Here is a 12,103-nt window from a genome sequence, read left to right as displayed (position 1 = left end):
AGGCCAGCGCCGCAGCATTCCTGAATCGGCTGCACACACCGGTTTGTAGGAGCATTTAGCTTCAATATATTCCTCGATACACCAAACTGCATGCAGGCATGAAAAGTTTGCACGAACGAACGGACTTGCACTTCCAGCTTGATTTCCAGTTTGGCGCATTGAGCGTCGTCTGCTATTTGTAATTACTGAGTATGGGCGTAAATCACGCACATGGCATGCACCGTAAAGGTCGCCTCTACTTTCAAGATTTACCAATCTTAAAAAAAGTCCTTGTGGTTATTTAAGCTTTGCAAACCGCACCGCAGCAGAATGACAGAAAGCCATGCACAACTACGCTGCACTGACCACCACCAGCATTCCACTGACGAGCGGTTCGCCATGGGCGGCGCTGTTGGCTGAAGGGACGGTGGTGCCATACAACGGCCACCCGGTCCCTATATAGCTTCAATACTGCACATCTCCCATGCAAGAATTTGATTTGGTGAACAATATGCATGCGCACGTGTAGAAAAATCTGAAAGGTGGTTTATTTGATTTCAGCGCTGCGTTTGATGTCTTCACATGCATTGTTGCAGCTGGTCATACCGGTGAAATCTAGCTAATGCAATGTCACTATCGTGAAGCATAGCTCATTCACGAAGCATAAGCGGGGCAATGAAATTGAACTTACATTGGTAATACTCATGTGGAATCATTATTATCGTAGACAATGCAAACTCAAAGCAGATCCCTATTCGTATTTTATTCACAAAGGTTTTTGTCCGAAACAACATTTTAATGCACTCCAACAAAAAACAGGCGACGCAAACATATTAGTTGCAATTAACACATCTAACAATGGAATCTCAGCGTAACCGAGAAACAAAAAAGAAAAGGTGGCATATACATCACATCACGCAGCTAAGCTACAGCCCGTACGCATTCACGGTCAAAATGTGCGAAAATTCAGCTTCTTGTATTTGGCGACTTGATCACCATTTGGGCGAATACGCTTGCGCCCAGCACGGGCTTGGGACACACAGCTCGACATATATGCTTTAACAACATGCAGCGCGTAACGTCGTGCTGCTTGTGTTTCGCCCCGTGCATCTCTCCATGGCGTTAACGTAGTGTGCTATGCACAACAGTAATATTTACAACTGACTGGCGTAATCTATGAGAAATAAAGAAGAAGTTATCGCCCCCTGTCGCAGACACTCGTGCGATAACGTGGGTAGCAGACATAGGAGGGACGAAACAATAGAACGAGAAGCTTTCATGCTGAAGACCAAACGCCCGCACATGATGACGACCGCTTTGTGTCACGCAGCGTAGAGTGTTCTTCTAGAGTGTTCAACCACGCACTTCGAGGTTGGTTGGTACCAAAAATAAATGGCACGTACCCACTCTCGGGGATTGGCCAAGTCAGATTGGGTAAACTGGTTAAGAATTCAAACTAAGGGTAAAATAGAGCTGTGGAGAATGTGAGGGAAGTGATGTTAACAATTTTGAGAACCTAAGAAAAAACTATAACATACTGAAGTAAAAACCGATTACATGTACCAGAAAAAGAAAGTACGAGATGCGTTTTAACAGGGTAGGCGACATTGGCACGCGCTTTGTCTTAATTCACTTCTTTGCGCCGATTGCCATCCCCGTGCCAAGGGCCTCCTCACAGCGCCTGGCCTAGATGATGGTGCTTTCAGGGTTATTGAACAAGTACTGTAAATTTGGTAGGCTATGGTTTGGTAGAAGAAGCACAGAGCAAGATAATTTTCATAACTTCTGTAGCTTTATTGTGTTTTTGGGCAAGTGCAACAAAGTGTTGGAGTAAAAACTGCACTAACAATCTTAGCACACGGCACTTTTGTGCACAATGACTTTGCATGCCAACATAAAACAGCTTATACTATCTGATTTCCTTCCTTGCTTTCTTTGCAAACACTAGTACTGCAACACTGAATAAAGCATTTCTTCAGTTACAAGAACCATCAAAACCACTGGAGGATTATGATGTCAGTTTCCGGTCAAAGTAATATAGGGAAGCTCCGTCTGACACCAACCCACAGAGAACTTCACGTACACGAATAAGGACCTGATCAAGAGTTACCCGAGCAAGCAGATACGTGGGATACTGCTGAGGGCCTATTTCCCTCGGGGGCAATTGCTCTGCCGCTTTCCAATTTTAAAAAGAACTGTTATGTTGCGCGGATGGATCCAGAGCATTAATAAAAACCCACAATAAGCCAAACTTTTTACTGAAGCATGTCTGCATAGGGCAATTGAGGCACTTGCTCTAGATGTCAACCAGCATTATTTACAGTTATTGATTGCACCAAGTGCTTGCGCGCAACCCAGCAGGAACATATTTGAACTTCCGAACGCTAAATTGAATCTCGGGAAACTTAAAAAAATGTAGACAGAAAGTCTGAAATCTTGTTAGTGTAAGCTCAACTGCACCATCAGTCAGTGACAAAAATAATGCTAATATGTGAGTGAAATTAAAAGCATAAAAAACACGGCAAGATAGGTGATTACACAAACAATCAAGTAAAACAAGGAACTGAAATTCACACAAGCACACTACGCGAGTTTCCATGAATGACCCACACAAATGTAATGCTTCCGACCTGTTGACAACAGGCGTGACAGACCTAATCAATGTCACAACCACTTAAAACAAGTACTGGCTTCCGAGCAAGAACTAAATAATACTACAAAACATTTTAGCATTGCTCCTCACACAATTACTGATTCATCTATTACAAAGAAAGATAACAAGAAGCTGCGGCTCTCTGCAGCAGATCATGAGTAATAAGCAGATCATGAGTAATAAGCCTTAAAAGTTTACTGCACAGTACTGTAAGACGGCACAACACATGTACAATTCACGACAGGTCGATCTTTGGTTTTTAAGTTGGGATGTGAGTCTGCAGACGTCTGGGAGCGAGTACTGCATTCTACCATTTCATTTGTGGGTAGAAGTGTGGTATGCAAAGCTGCTCCTATTTGTAAACTTGCGTGAACAGATGGTGCACACATAAGGCGTTTCCCCTGTATGCTGGCGTCTGTGGGCCACCAATTCACTCTTCCGAACGAATGAGAGTGAGCAGTACTCGCACTTGAATGGTTTTTCTCCTGTGTGAATACGCGTGTGCGTGTCTAATTGAGACTTGAAAAAAAATGCAAGGGAGCAACTTTTGCACCTGAAAAACTTTTTCCGCGTGTGCGAGAACATGTGTTGAATCAACTTGGCCTTGGAAATGAACCCCTGAGCAGGACACTTTTCGCAGTTATAACGTTTTTCTTTGGCGTGTGTAGCACTGTGTCTAGTTAAATGTTCTCTCCGAGAAAATGAACGTGAGCAAAGGTCGCATCTAAATGGCTTCTTTTTTGTGTGGGTACGGATATGCCTTGTTACAGCGGACTTATAACTAGAAGTGTATGGACAGAAATGGCACGAGAAATGGTGCTTGCCGGTCATTCTGGGTTGTGCAGCACCCAAATCAGCATCACTGTTCCTGTCACTGTCGGGGCTTGTTTCCACAATTTCCAAGTCTTGAGTGCTCAAACGTTTGCTCCAGGTAAGGTCTGCATCCAGCCTTTCTTGTTCGTCCCCACTTCCAACTTCAGGGTGTGCAACTGAAATGGCAAGCGAGCAGAGTAAAAGAAAATCCAGGGGGAAAGCAGGCACCTATCGCAGCAGTTTGTTTTTACCACAATTTGGAACTCCCTACATGCACTGCCACAACCAGCCTGTACGTATCACCTCCAGCATTTGGAAGATTCCTAAATCTTGTACAATGAGAAACATGTCTACAAAGTTGGCTGATGATACTGCCTAATATGAAATTTGAGCACAGGGTGAACTGCAGTTTTCCCAGCAATGGAGCATAGCTGCTGCTAAGGCGGTGCGCACCTCTGGATACTGGTGATTGCGGCACTGAGAGTACGCTCGGGCAGCACTTCCTTCATCCTGGGAAGTGATCGCATCACCAGTGAACGCACCACGGCGCACGCTACTCTGGCGTTATCTTGTAGCAGGACGATGCCGTGGAGCACATCTCACAAGGCACCCTCAGCACATGTGCACCGCCCCCTCTCATACTTCTGCCATACCTTCCTCCACTTTTGATTTCAATTCAATTTGATTTCAGTTCACAACCTTTATAACTTCAACCTAGCAAAAGCATACAAATCTCACTTACATCATGACACTTTCATAACATCAATTATGAACCTAACAGCAAAAAAACACAACCCTTATAACTTCAACTTAGCAAAAACATACAAATCTCACATGATCATGACACTTTCATAAGATCAATTGTGAACCTAACAGCAAAAGCATACAAATACCCAACGCGTTCACAAGAGATATGGACTGTACCATTTTCGCGTACTACCTTTGGAAATCTAATGATTCGACAACTTCGCCTTCCTTGTTAAACCACCTTGTCGCGAATGAGATTACTACTGAGCATGTAAACAGCGTTGTATTAAAAAATTTCTTGTTTTTTTTCTGTGGAGAGGTGTATTTTGTGATGCCCGTTGATGTCTGTAACCGGGGCTCGGACTTCGTCAAGTAAATTAATTTCACTTTTTTCCGAGCCCCCCGTTTGTCGGAAATAAAGTTTTATCTTCTATTATTTATCTTTCCTGCTTGCCCTATCTTCAGTCTCGTCTTTGAACTGGTTAAAAGGCCTACGGCAAGGGATGGCGTGAAACCACAGGAACGGGTGCTTAAAAGCTGTGCTCTAAAAAGGCTCTGGTGCTCCGTATGCTTAAAAATTTTACACAAAGTCAAATTTGGCTTTCAGACATTTCATTCAAATGTTAACTAGGCTTTACTCAAATCACTACTTCTTTTATAATTTCTGTCTTTTGATGTACTGTTGGAAGTTCAGTGAAATGTTAGAGCATATAACACAATTTCGCATTCTTGGGAGGCACCACAAATGAGAACAATTGCTAGTTGCCAAATACTTTGCATTAGAACCATTGCTAGTTGCCAAATACTTTGCATTTTATGGTGAGAAATATACGAGGACAATTAATGCCAACATGCCTGTCACATCAATGCTCACCGAGATGTAAGAGCTTACAGTAAAGTTCCGAAAAAACGCCTACCCAAACCATAATGACATCAAGTAAAAAAATTGGGGATGCGCACACTTTTTGGTCAGGTGTAAAAAACTACAAAAAGGTGGCTGCATCTAGCTCGAATGAAAACTGCAGAAATATAAAGTAAAAAATATGATATGGGTGAACTTTCGGGTCGAGTGCGGAAAGAACAAATAGGTGAATCCATCGAACTCATAAATAGATGATTCACGTGTATTTTGTTGACTCATCGTTGCCAAAGACATCGAATGCTGCTTCACTGTCAGAGTCGAATATGAGCTTCGAACAAGCTTCTGGTACGCTTGCCAGTTGCGTGTTCGCAGAGGCCAGGCGCTGATTTGACATCCCGTCTTCAGAACCGCCAAAGCTTGTCGAGATGCTGCAGTGCTTAAACAATGCCAAGGCAGTATCTTCGGACAGACTCCCATGACTCTGACAGAGGTTTCAAGGGTAATTTACTAAGTCTCTCTTCCTCTCTGGTACCTGGATGTCAACTGCGCACTTATCTCTACGCTCCTCTATTCTTCCCGTTTACTATCCCTTCCTCCTCCTGCCAGTCAAGTTGGTATTTTTGTTCAAATTCGCGGCATCGGCGGTGTTCGCGGCCGTCGGACATTTTTGCGGAGGGAGCTCCCTGGGCTTTCGAAGGCGTCGAAGCTGGCGCGATTTAAGGGAGTGGGTGATCTTTACGGTCTTTTATATTTACCTCTAAAGGAGGGTGGGGGATGTGTCAGGGGAGGGCATTCTTTCTGAGCTTTACGGTACTACGAGTCTTTTCGGAACAGCCACAATATTGGCTTGTATATACGGTAGAAAAGTACAATCATGTTTTCACTGCAGTATACACTTGAAGCATCGCAGATCATTTTAAAAAACTTGCAGTATACTGCAAGAACAAAGTTTTAATGGCTGCATTGCCTGTCCAGAAAAAAACCAAAACTGCAAGGACAAAGTTTTAATGGCTGCTTTGCTTGTCCTGCAAGAACCAAAATTTGACATCAGAAATTTCTTCAGAATGCATGCAGAGCAGCTGAGTTATCTTGCTCAACACGTATCAACAAGCCTTAGAGCATCAGTTATCCGTACTGAAAAGGGCCATTGGTAACTCAGTGACCAGAAACAGTAACGTGGCCACTAAATTACAACACGAACTTGATAGAAAGACGGATGATGCCACGATTATGATCATCAAGAAGGTCCACTAAGCTCTACTACGTGGTTGTGAAGGAATAGGAAAATAATTTTGCTGAATATTGGCAAGCAGGAAATCAAACTCAAATCTTCTCAATACTTTTTCCATTCTAGGATGGTGCCGACTGCTTTTTTTCTAGCAGTATAGGCAGCTCTACAGCTGGTAATTTTTTATGTTAAGCTCAGACAGAGTAACCTGTTGCATTACCCAAAGACGCGAGTCCTATGCCAGCCGTGGTGGCGGCTTTTCTGATGGAGGGAGAAAGCTAAAACGCCCATGTGCTCACGATCTTGGCACACATTAGAGATCTCCAGGTGGTCAATATTAATCCAGAGCCCTCCACTACGGTGTGCCTCATAGCTCAGGTGTTGCTTCAAGCCCTGAAGTTGCAAAACTTTCAGCACAACAAACTATACAGAAAGCTTCAGCCCCAATATGCACCAGAATCCAGATATGAAAGGGCACTAAGCTTACACAAGAAAACAGCTTTCCTGCAATTATAATGACGGCTGAAGTGAAGAGAGCCACAGGAAAATTACAAGTGAATAACTTTGATAAAACATCACTATCAACCTTGGTCATGCTATGCTGGGCCCACATGACAATTTCCACTTTATTCCCCATGGGTAGCAAATTTGGGAGGTATTCCCCATGGCCACATATAAGCATTGTTAAGCGCTTGAACAAAGAAAGAATCTGCATGTCATAAAATCGAATCTTAAAAATGAAAAAAAAAACATCTCAGAGTCACTGTAATGCTTCACACTTGCTAGAGGCCGTTGTGCTTGCAGGGAAGGCTTATCAGAAAAAGAGGAGGAAATGGCAGTTGATGAGAAAACCATCATAGCAAAGTGCACACAATAACTTAGCTCCTTTAGACGGCAATCATTAAGAGGGTAAAAACAAAAGGAGGCCAGTTGCAACAGTAACTGAGAAATATTTCTGTCAAAACATCTTTTCCAGTAGATGAATGATCATTGCAGGTCTGGGCTAAGCGTTTTTAACACGAAAGTGTTTTATTCCCAGGTACACGAAGATTTAGCTGACATCATATCCATCAAAAAAGTGACGCCAGTGCAACGAAGCAAGCGGCCTGTAAAGGGTGCACCCCTTCACACAGGGTATTTTTGCGGGGAAGCAACCTTTAGTAGTAAAGAGTACGTTATACTGGGGTTGTTCGTTTTCTGGTTTTATATTTTAACACGAAAGTGTGTTTTATGTCGGTATACACCAAGGTTTCACTGACATCATATCCGTCACACAAATGACACCAGCACACCTTTGTTGAGGCTAGTCTCCAGCAGGATGCCGCTCGCCAAGCACACCCACAAGACAGCCACCGACCAGCAAATCATGTTCAGCTGCACATTTCGCTCCACATTTCACTTCGTGTTTGACTGAATCCTCTGATAGATATATCAACCATAGCTTTTTCTGTAGATGATAGGATAGTGCAAGTGCCCACAGAGTATCTAATAGCTCATGCACCTCTACGGCTTAACGACGACGATGGTTGAATGCAAAGCTTTCTTGTGAGGGATTCCCTGGATCAGGGTTTGGACTCTGACTAGCGCACAGTATAGAATTTGACTCAGTGAGCTTTGACTTTGACTGGCATACAGTTTTGACGCTTGTTCACAATAGTTTTGACTTTGACCCTTCACCATTTGCTTTCGCACAAAGAAAGCTTCGTGTTCAACCATCATCGTGATTAGATGGAGGGGTGCATGATTTTTAAAATGTTGCACGTCCATGCACCCTTCTCCAAATCCAAACTGCGTCAGCTGTGTCGCTATGGGGCAACCGGATAGACATGGCCTTCACAACACGAGGGTCTCAGGTTTAATTTCGGCCGCGGGAAGTGTTGCTTCTTTCATTCTACCTACAATCATCGCAAAAGAAAGTTGGCTTTCATGCAGTGCGTTCGTCAGAGAATGTGCCCGATCTTGTCGCCGCGGGGTGGGTCACTGTAGGCAATATTACTATGGCACAGGCCTTCAGGGGCTACGGCATAAGGAACACACTGGACGGCTCGGAGAACAGCGACCCGCATGGCAAAATGGCAGCTTCTCAAGCTGTGGCACCAAGAGGCCGGGGCAGACTTCAAGCGGAATGCTGCAAACTTTTCTTTGGGACTGCTTTCGAGGCGTTTTTTAAGTGCGAATGCACTTTATAAGCGACCCCAAACCTTCCACCGCCCGGCGGCGGCGTCGGCGGCGTCGGCGGCGTCGGCGTTTGCAGTCCTCCTCACTATATAAAAAAAAAACAGCATCCGGCGCCAGGTTTCGATCCGAGGACTTTGCGGCCGCAGCGCGACGCTCTACCGACTAAGCCACGGACGCGACGCTGATATCAGTGTTAGTAACGCGCCTTATATCTTTAACGCATTCAAACTACGTCGTCAGCGGCGTGCGTTGGCGACTCAGCGGCGTTATAGCGGCTTGATAACTGCGTGGTGTACACGTGATACTACAAACCCGATGGAAGAGATGGAAGAGAAGGCGGCGAGGCGGTGGGCTGCGGGGGCCGAGCGCAAGCGCCGCAAGCGGGCCGACAACCGTGCATTCGCACTTTCACATTCTCCCCCTCGGGGAAATGCGGGGGAATTTTTTTTAGAGTGATGACTAACATACCCAGGGAAAATGTTAAGGCCATCTGCATTCCATTCTTTTTTTCCTGGTGGGAGATCTTTGTCCCTGCCATCTTGAATTTCGGTGCTGTTCCGAGATGGCGCCTCCTCCCCCCATTCCCAGTGATCTCGACTTGCCAACAAAGGGGTGCTTGCTCAGAATTTTCGGTACAGACACGTGACTAGAATGGCTAATAGGCCCACAATATAGTAACACCATCAGGAACTGCATGTTAGACAACACAATGCACCTTGTAGGGAATACAATTTACACAAATGGAATGGTCTACCAACCTGTTGACAACAGGGCTGACATAATGGCACAACCATCTAAAACAATGTGTTGCTGTCCGCCAGAAATTAAACAAAGACAATTTGTTAGTATTGCTTCAAAAAAATTTAATTAATTGACTATTATGAACAGGGATCATATGAAGCTGCATCCTTCTTTGATTTAACTTATACTGTAAAAGTTGACTGGACAGTACTATCAAAGATCACAAAACCTGCAAAATGCTTCACGGGTTGATGTTTGGTTTTTAAGTCACAACATGATTCGGTACTGCGCTTCAGCACTGCACTTGCTTACACATGTCTATGATTGCTTCTAGTAGCATGACTGGCCCAACTCGAAGGATAGGTAGATACGGACACTTACTAAGTCTAATATAAACGCCGAGCTATGTACTCTGAGCAAGGATGCAGCAGTGTGTGTCTTAAAGGAACACAATTATGACTAAACGGTGCATGTGGAGGCTTGAGATGTTACTACTCAGCTACTGCTCCTGCTTTCGTTCTAAAGATCAAGATCCAAATGATGGATCCCCTTTCAAACAACCTACAATTACAACTAATTATGAATACATTCAAACGCCGCTACAACGAACGATTCTACTACGAATTGGCCTGTACAACGAAGCATGCCATATGGCCTGGTAAGATTCCGGTGTTTCCTATGTAATGTGAACGCCACTACAGCGAATACCACTGCAGCGAATTTGCCTGTTTAACGAAGAAAATCGTGCGTTCCCAATCGCTGAATTGTTGTTTGATAACGAACACGGCTAGCCGCACACGTGGTAACGCGCAGACGCGAACCGAATCCGAGCAACCGGGCTGCTCGGTATACTCTCGGGGCTGCGTCGCCGCGGCCCACTGCTGCCGCCGATGGCACTCGCTAATGCAAACGGCCAGACCAAGGTCACCCCGGGCTATCTTTTAAAGAACTACAAAAATAAAAAAGGGCGATAATGCCGCTGCACTGCTCCTCAGGGATGTAGCCAGCGGGAGGAGCGAGTTCAACCCCTCCCCCCTTCCCCATCCTTCCGAGATATTTTCCAGGCAGCGCGCATAAGCGAGTGCTAGTGTTTCCTTCCACAAAACTCCTCCCCGGGAAGCCCACATGTTCCCTTTTACGCACCCAGAGAGAGGACGGTTCGCTTAATTCCGCCTTTGGCCCTCGGGGCGAAGAACACAATCACTGCGGGGGCGCAGACGCCTGCACAGAATGGCGGCGTGGCCCGACTGCGGTTACTTGCTCTTTTTAAGGCATTGGCCTGGAGCTGAACCAGCTGTACCTTCAGCCTTTCGTGTCGACAGACGCCGAATAGACAAAATAGGAGCGCGGAAGACATCGACAAACAATTTCCAAGTCGCCTCCTAATTTCCAGGTTGGGTGGCCTTCCTTTTCTTCCGCTCCCTTCACTGTTTTCCTGCCGGCGGAAAAGCAGTCTGGACCGAGTTTCGTCGTCGCAGCAGGGTATACAGTGTAATAAATAGAATGAGAAACGGCACAAAACAGGCACGGTACGTCGGCATGGTCCCAAGTCCTGACTGGCTGTTCTGCTGTTCCGGGAGCACTTGCACTTTTTAGCGAGAAGAAAGAAGGAAAAGGGCGATCGGTGTGCAAATTTGGGATGAAACGTGTATTTGAGATTTTTTTTTAATGACAGGGCGGTTGCGAGAAGGAAGGGACAAAGGGCAATAATGATTTGGAGGAGAGTTTTCGGGCTTGTCTTGGGGAGGCGGCAGCAGAAAAACGGCGTAAGAGGACTCAGCTAAGTGTGCGCATGCGCGCACTGCCTGACTGCGGAGTGAAGCGAGTCTGTTCCTGATCTGGTCTGTAGCGTGGTTGTTCGATTGCGCCGTGTTCGTGTTGCAACGTCTTGGAATCGCGATGAGTGCAGGTGAAGGTGCAGGGACTAAAAAGCGACGACAATTCAGCCTCGATGAGAAGATGAAGATCATCAGTGCCGTGCAGAGCGGCCGGAAAAAAAAGGACGTAGCCGAGGAGTACGGTATCAGCGCATCGACCTTGCCGACATTCCTTAAGGACAAAGAAAAGATACAGGAGCAAGTGGCACAACATAAAAAGGACCCGTCAAGGAAGCGGATCCGTGCAGCCACATTTCAGGATGTTGACGCCGCCGTCTACACGTGGTTTGCCGATGTATGTCCAAGGAAGATTCCTGTCAGCGGGCCGTTGCTGTGTCAGAAGGCCAAACAGTTTGCCTTCGCCCCCGGCGTGGATGAAGCGGACTTCAAAGCAATGAGCGGCTGGCTGAGAAGCTTTAAACGACGACATGGCATTGTTTTCAAGACTGTGGCTGGCGAAGAGGCCGATGCACCGCACGATCTCGCCGACAATCGGCGTGAGTCCGAACTGTTGAGAGTGCTGTACGAGTACAGGCCGGAAGACACATTAAATGCCGACGAAACTGCTCTTTTTTATGAGTTGCTGCCTCAGAAGACCCTGTGCGAGAAAACAGATCGCTGCAAAGGGGGAAAAAAGTCCAAGCAACGTCTGACTGTGCTGCTCTGCTGCAATGCAGCAGAGACTGAAAAGCTGAAGCCGCTAGTGATTAGGAAGTCGGCAAAGCCACGATGCTTTAAGGGCATGCGTAGCCTTCCACCAGATTATGTTGCGAACAAAAAGGCCTGGATGACGGCGGACTTTTTCCAAACCTGCCATTTTGCAACTGGAGAAAACAATGCGCCTTCAGAATCGCAAGTTTGCTCTTCTCATCGACAACTGCGCCGCACACAACAAGATCCCGGTGCTAAATCACGTGGAAGTGATTTTTCTGCCGCCGAATTGCATGTCAGTGCTGCAGCCATTGGACCAAGGGATCATACGGTCAGTTAAAGCCCGCTACCGCTTGTTGATGCTGCAGCGAATT

The 12,103-nt window shown here is 45.8% G+C and overlaps 1 protein-coding gene across 2 annotated transcripts in view; it reads right to left on the bottom strand.

The window, feature by feature from the left end:
- Positions 1-728: 728 nt before the first annotated feature.
- The window catches only part of LOC144159086 (uncharacterized), a 50,139-nt gene continuing 38,764 nt past the window's right edge, over positions 729-12,103 (bottom strand). For both annotated transcript variants that reach the window (XM_077690357.1, XM_077690358.1), the window contains one exon: positions 729-3,621. In XM_077690357.1, coding sequence (XP_077546483.1) covers positions 2,948-3,621 — 674 coding nt within the window. In that variant the 3' untranslated portion in view covers positions 729-2,947. The remainder of the gene's footprint in view (positions 3,622-12,103) is intronic.

This window comes from Haemaphysalis longicornis, unplaced genomic scaffold (genome assembly GCF_048455015.1).
Source record: "Haemaphysalis longicornis isolate Haplotype H1 unplaced genomic scaffold, Haemaphysalis longicornis Haplotype H1 scaffold_10, whole genome shotgun sequence".
In the NCBI taxonomy this organism is placed as follows: domain Eukaryota; kingdom Metazoa; phylum Arthropoda; class Arachnida; order Ixodida; family Ixodidae; genus Haemaphysalis; species Haemaphysalis longicornis.
Note: the sequence above shows the minus strand (reverse complement) of the source record. Positions and strands in the feature narration are given on the sequence as shown.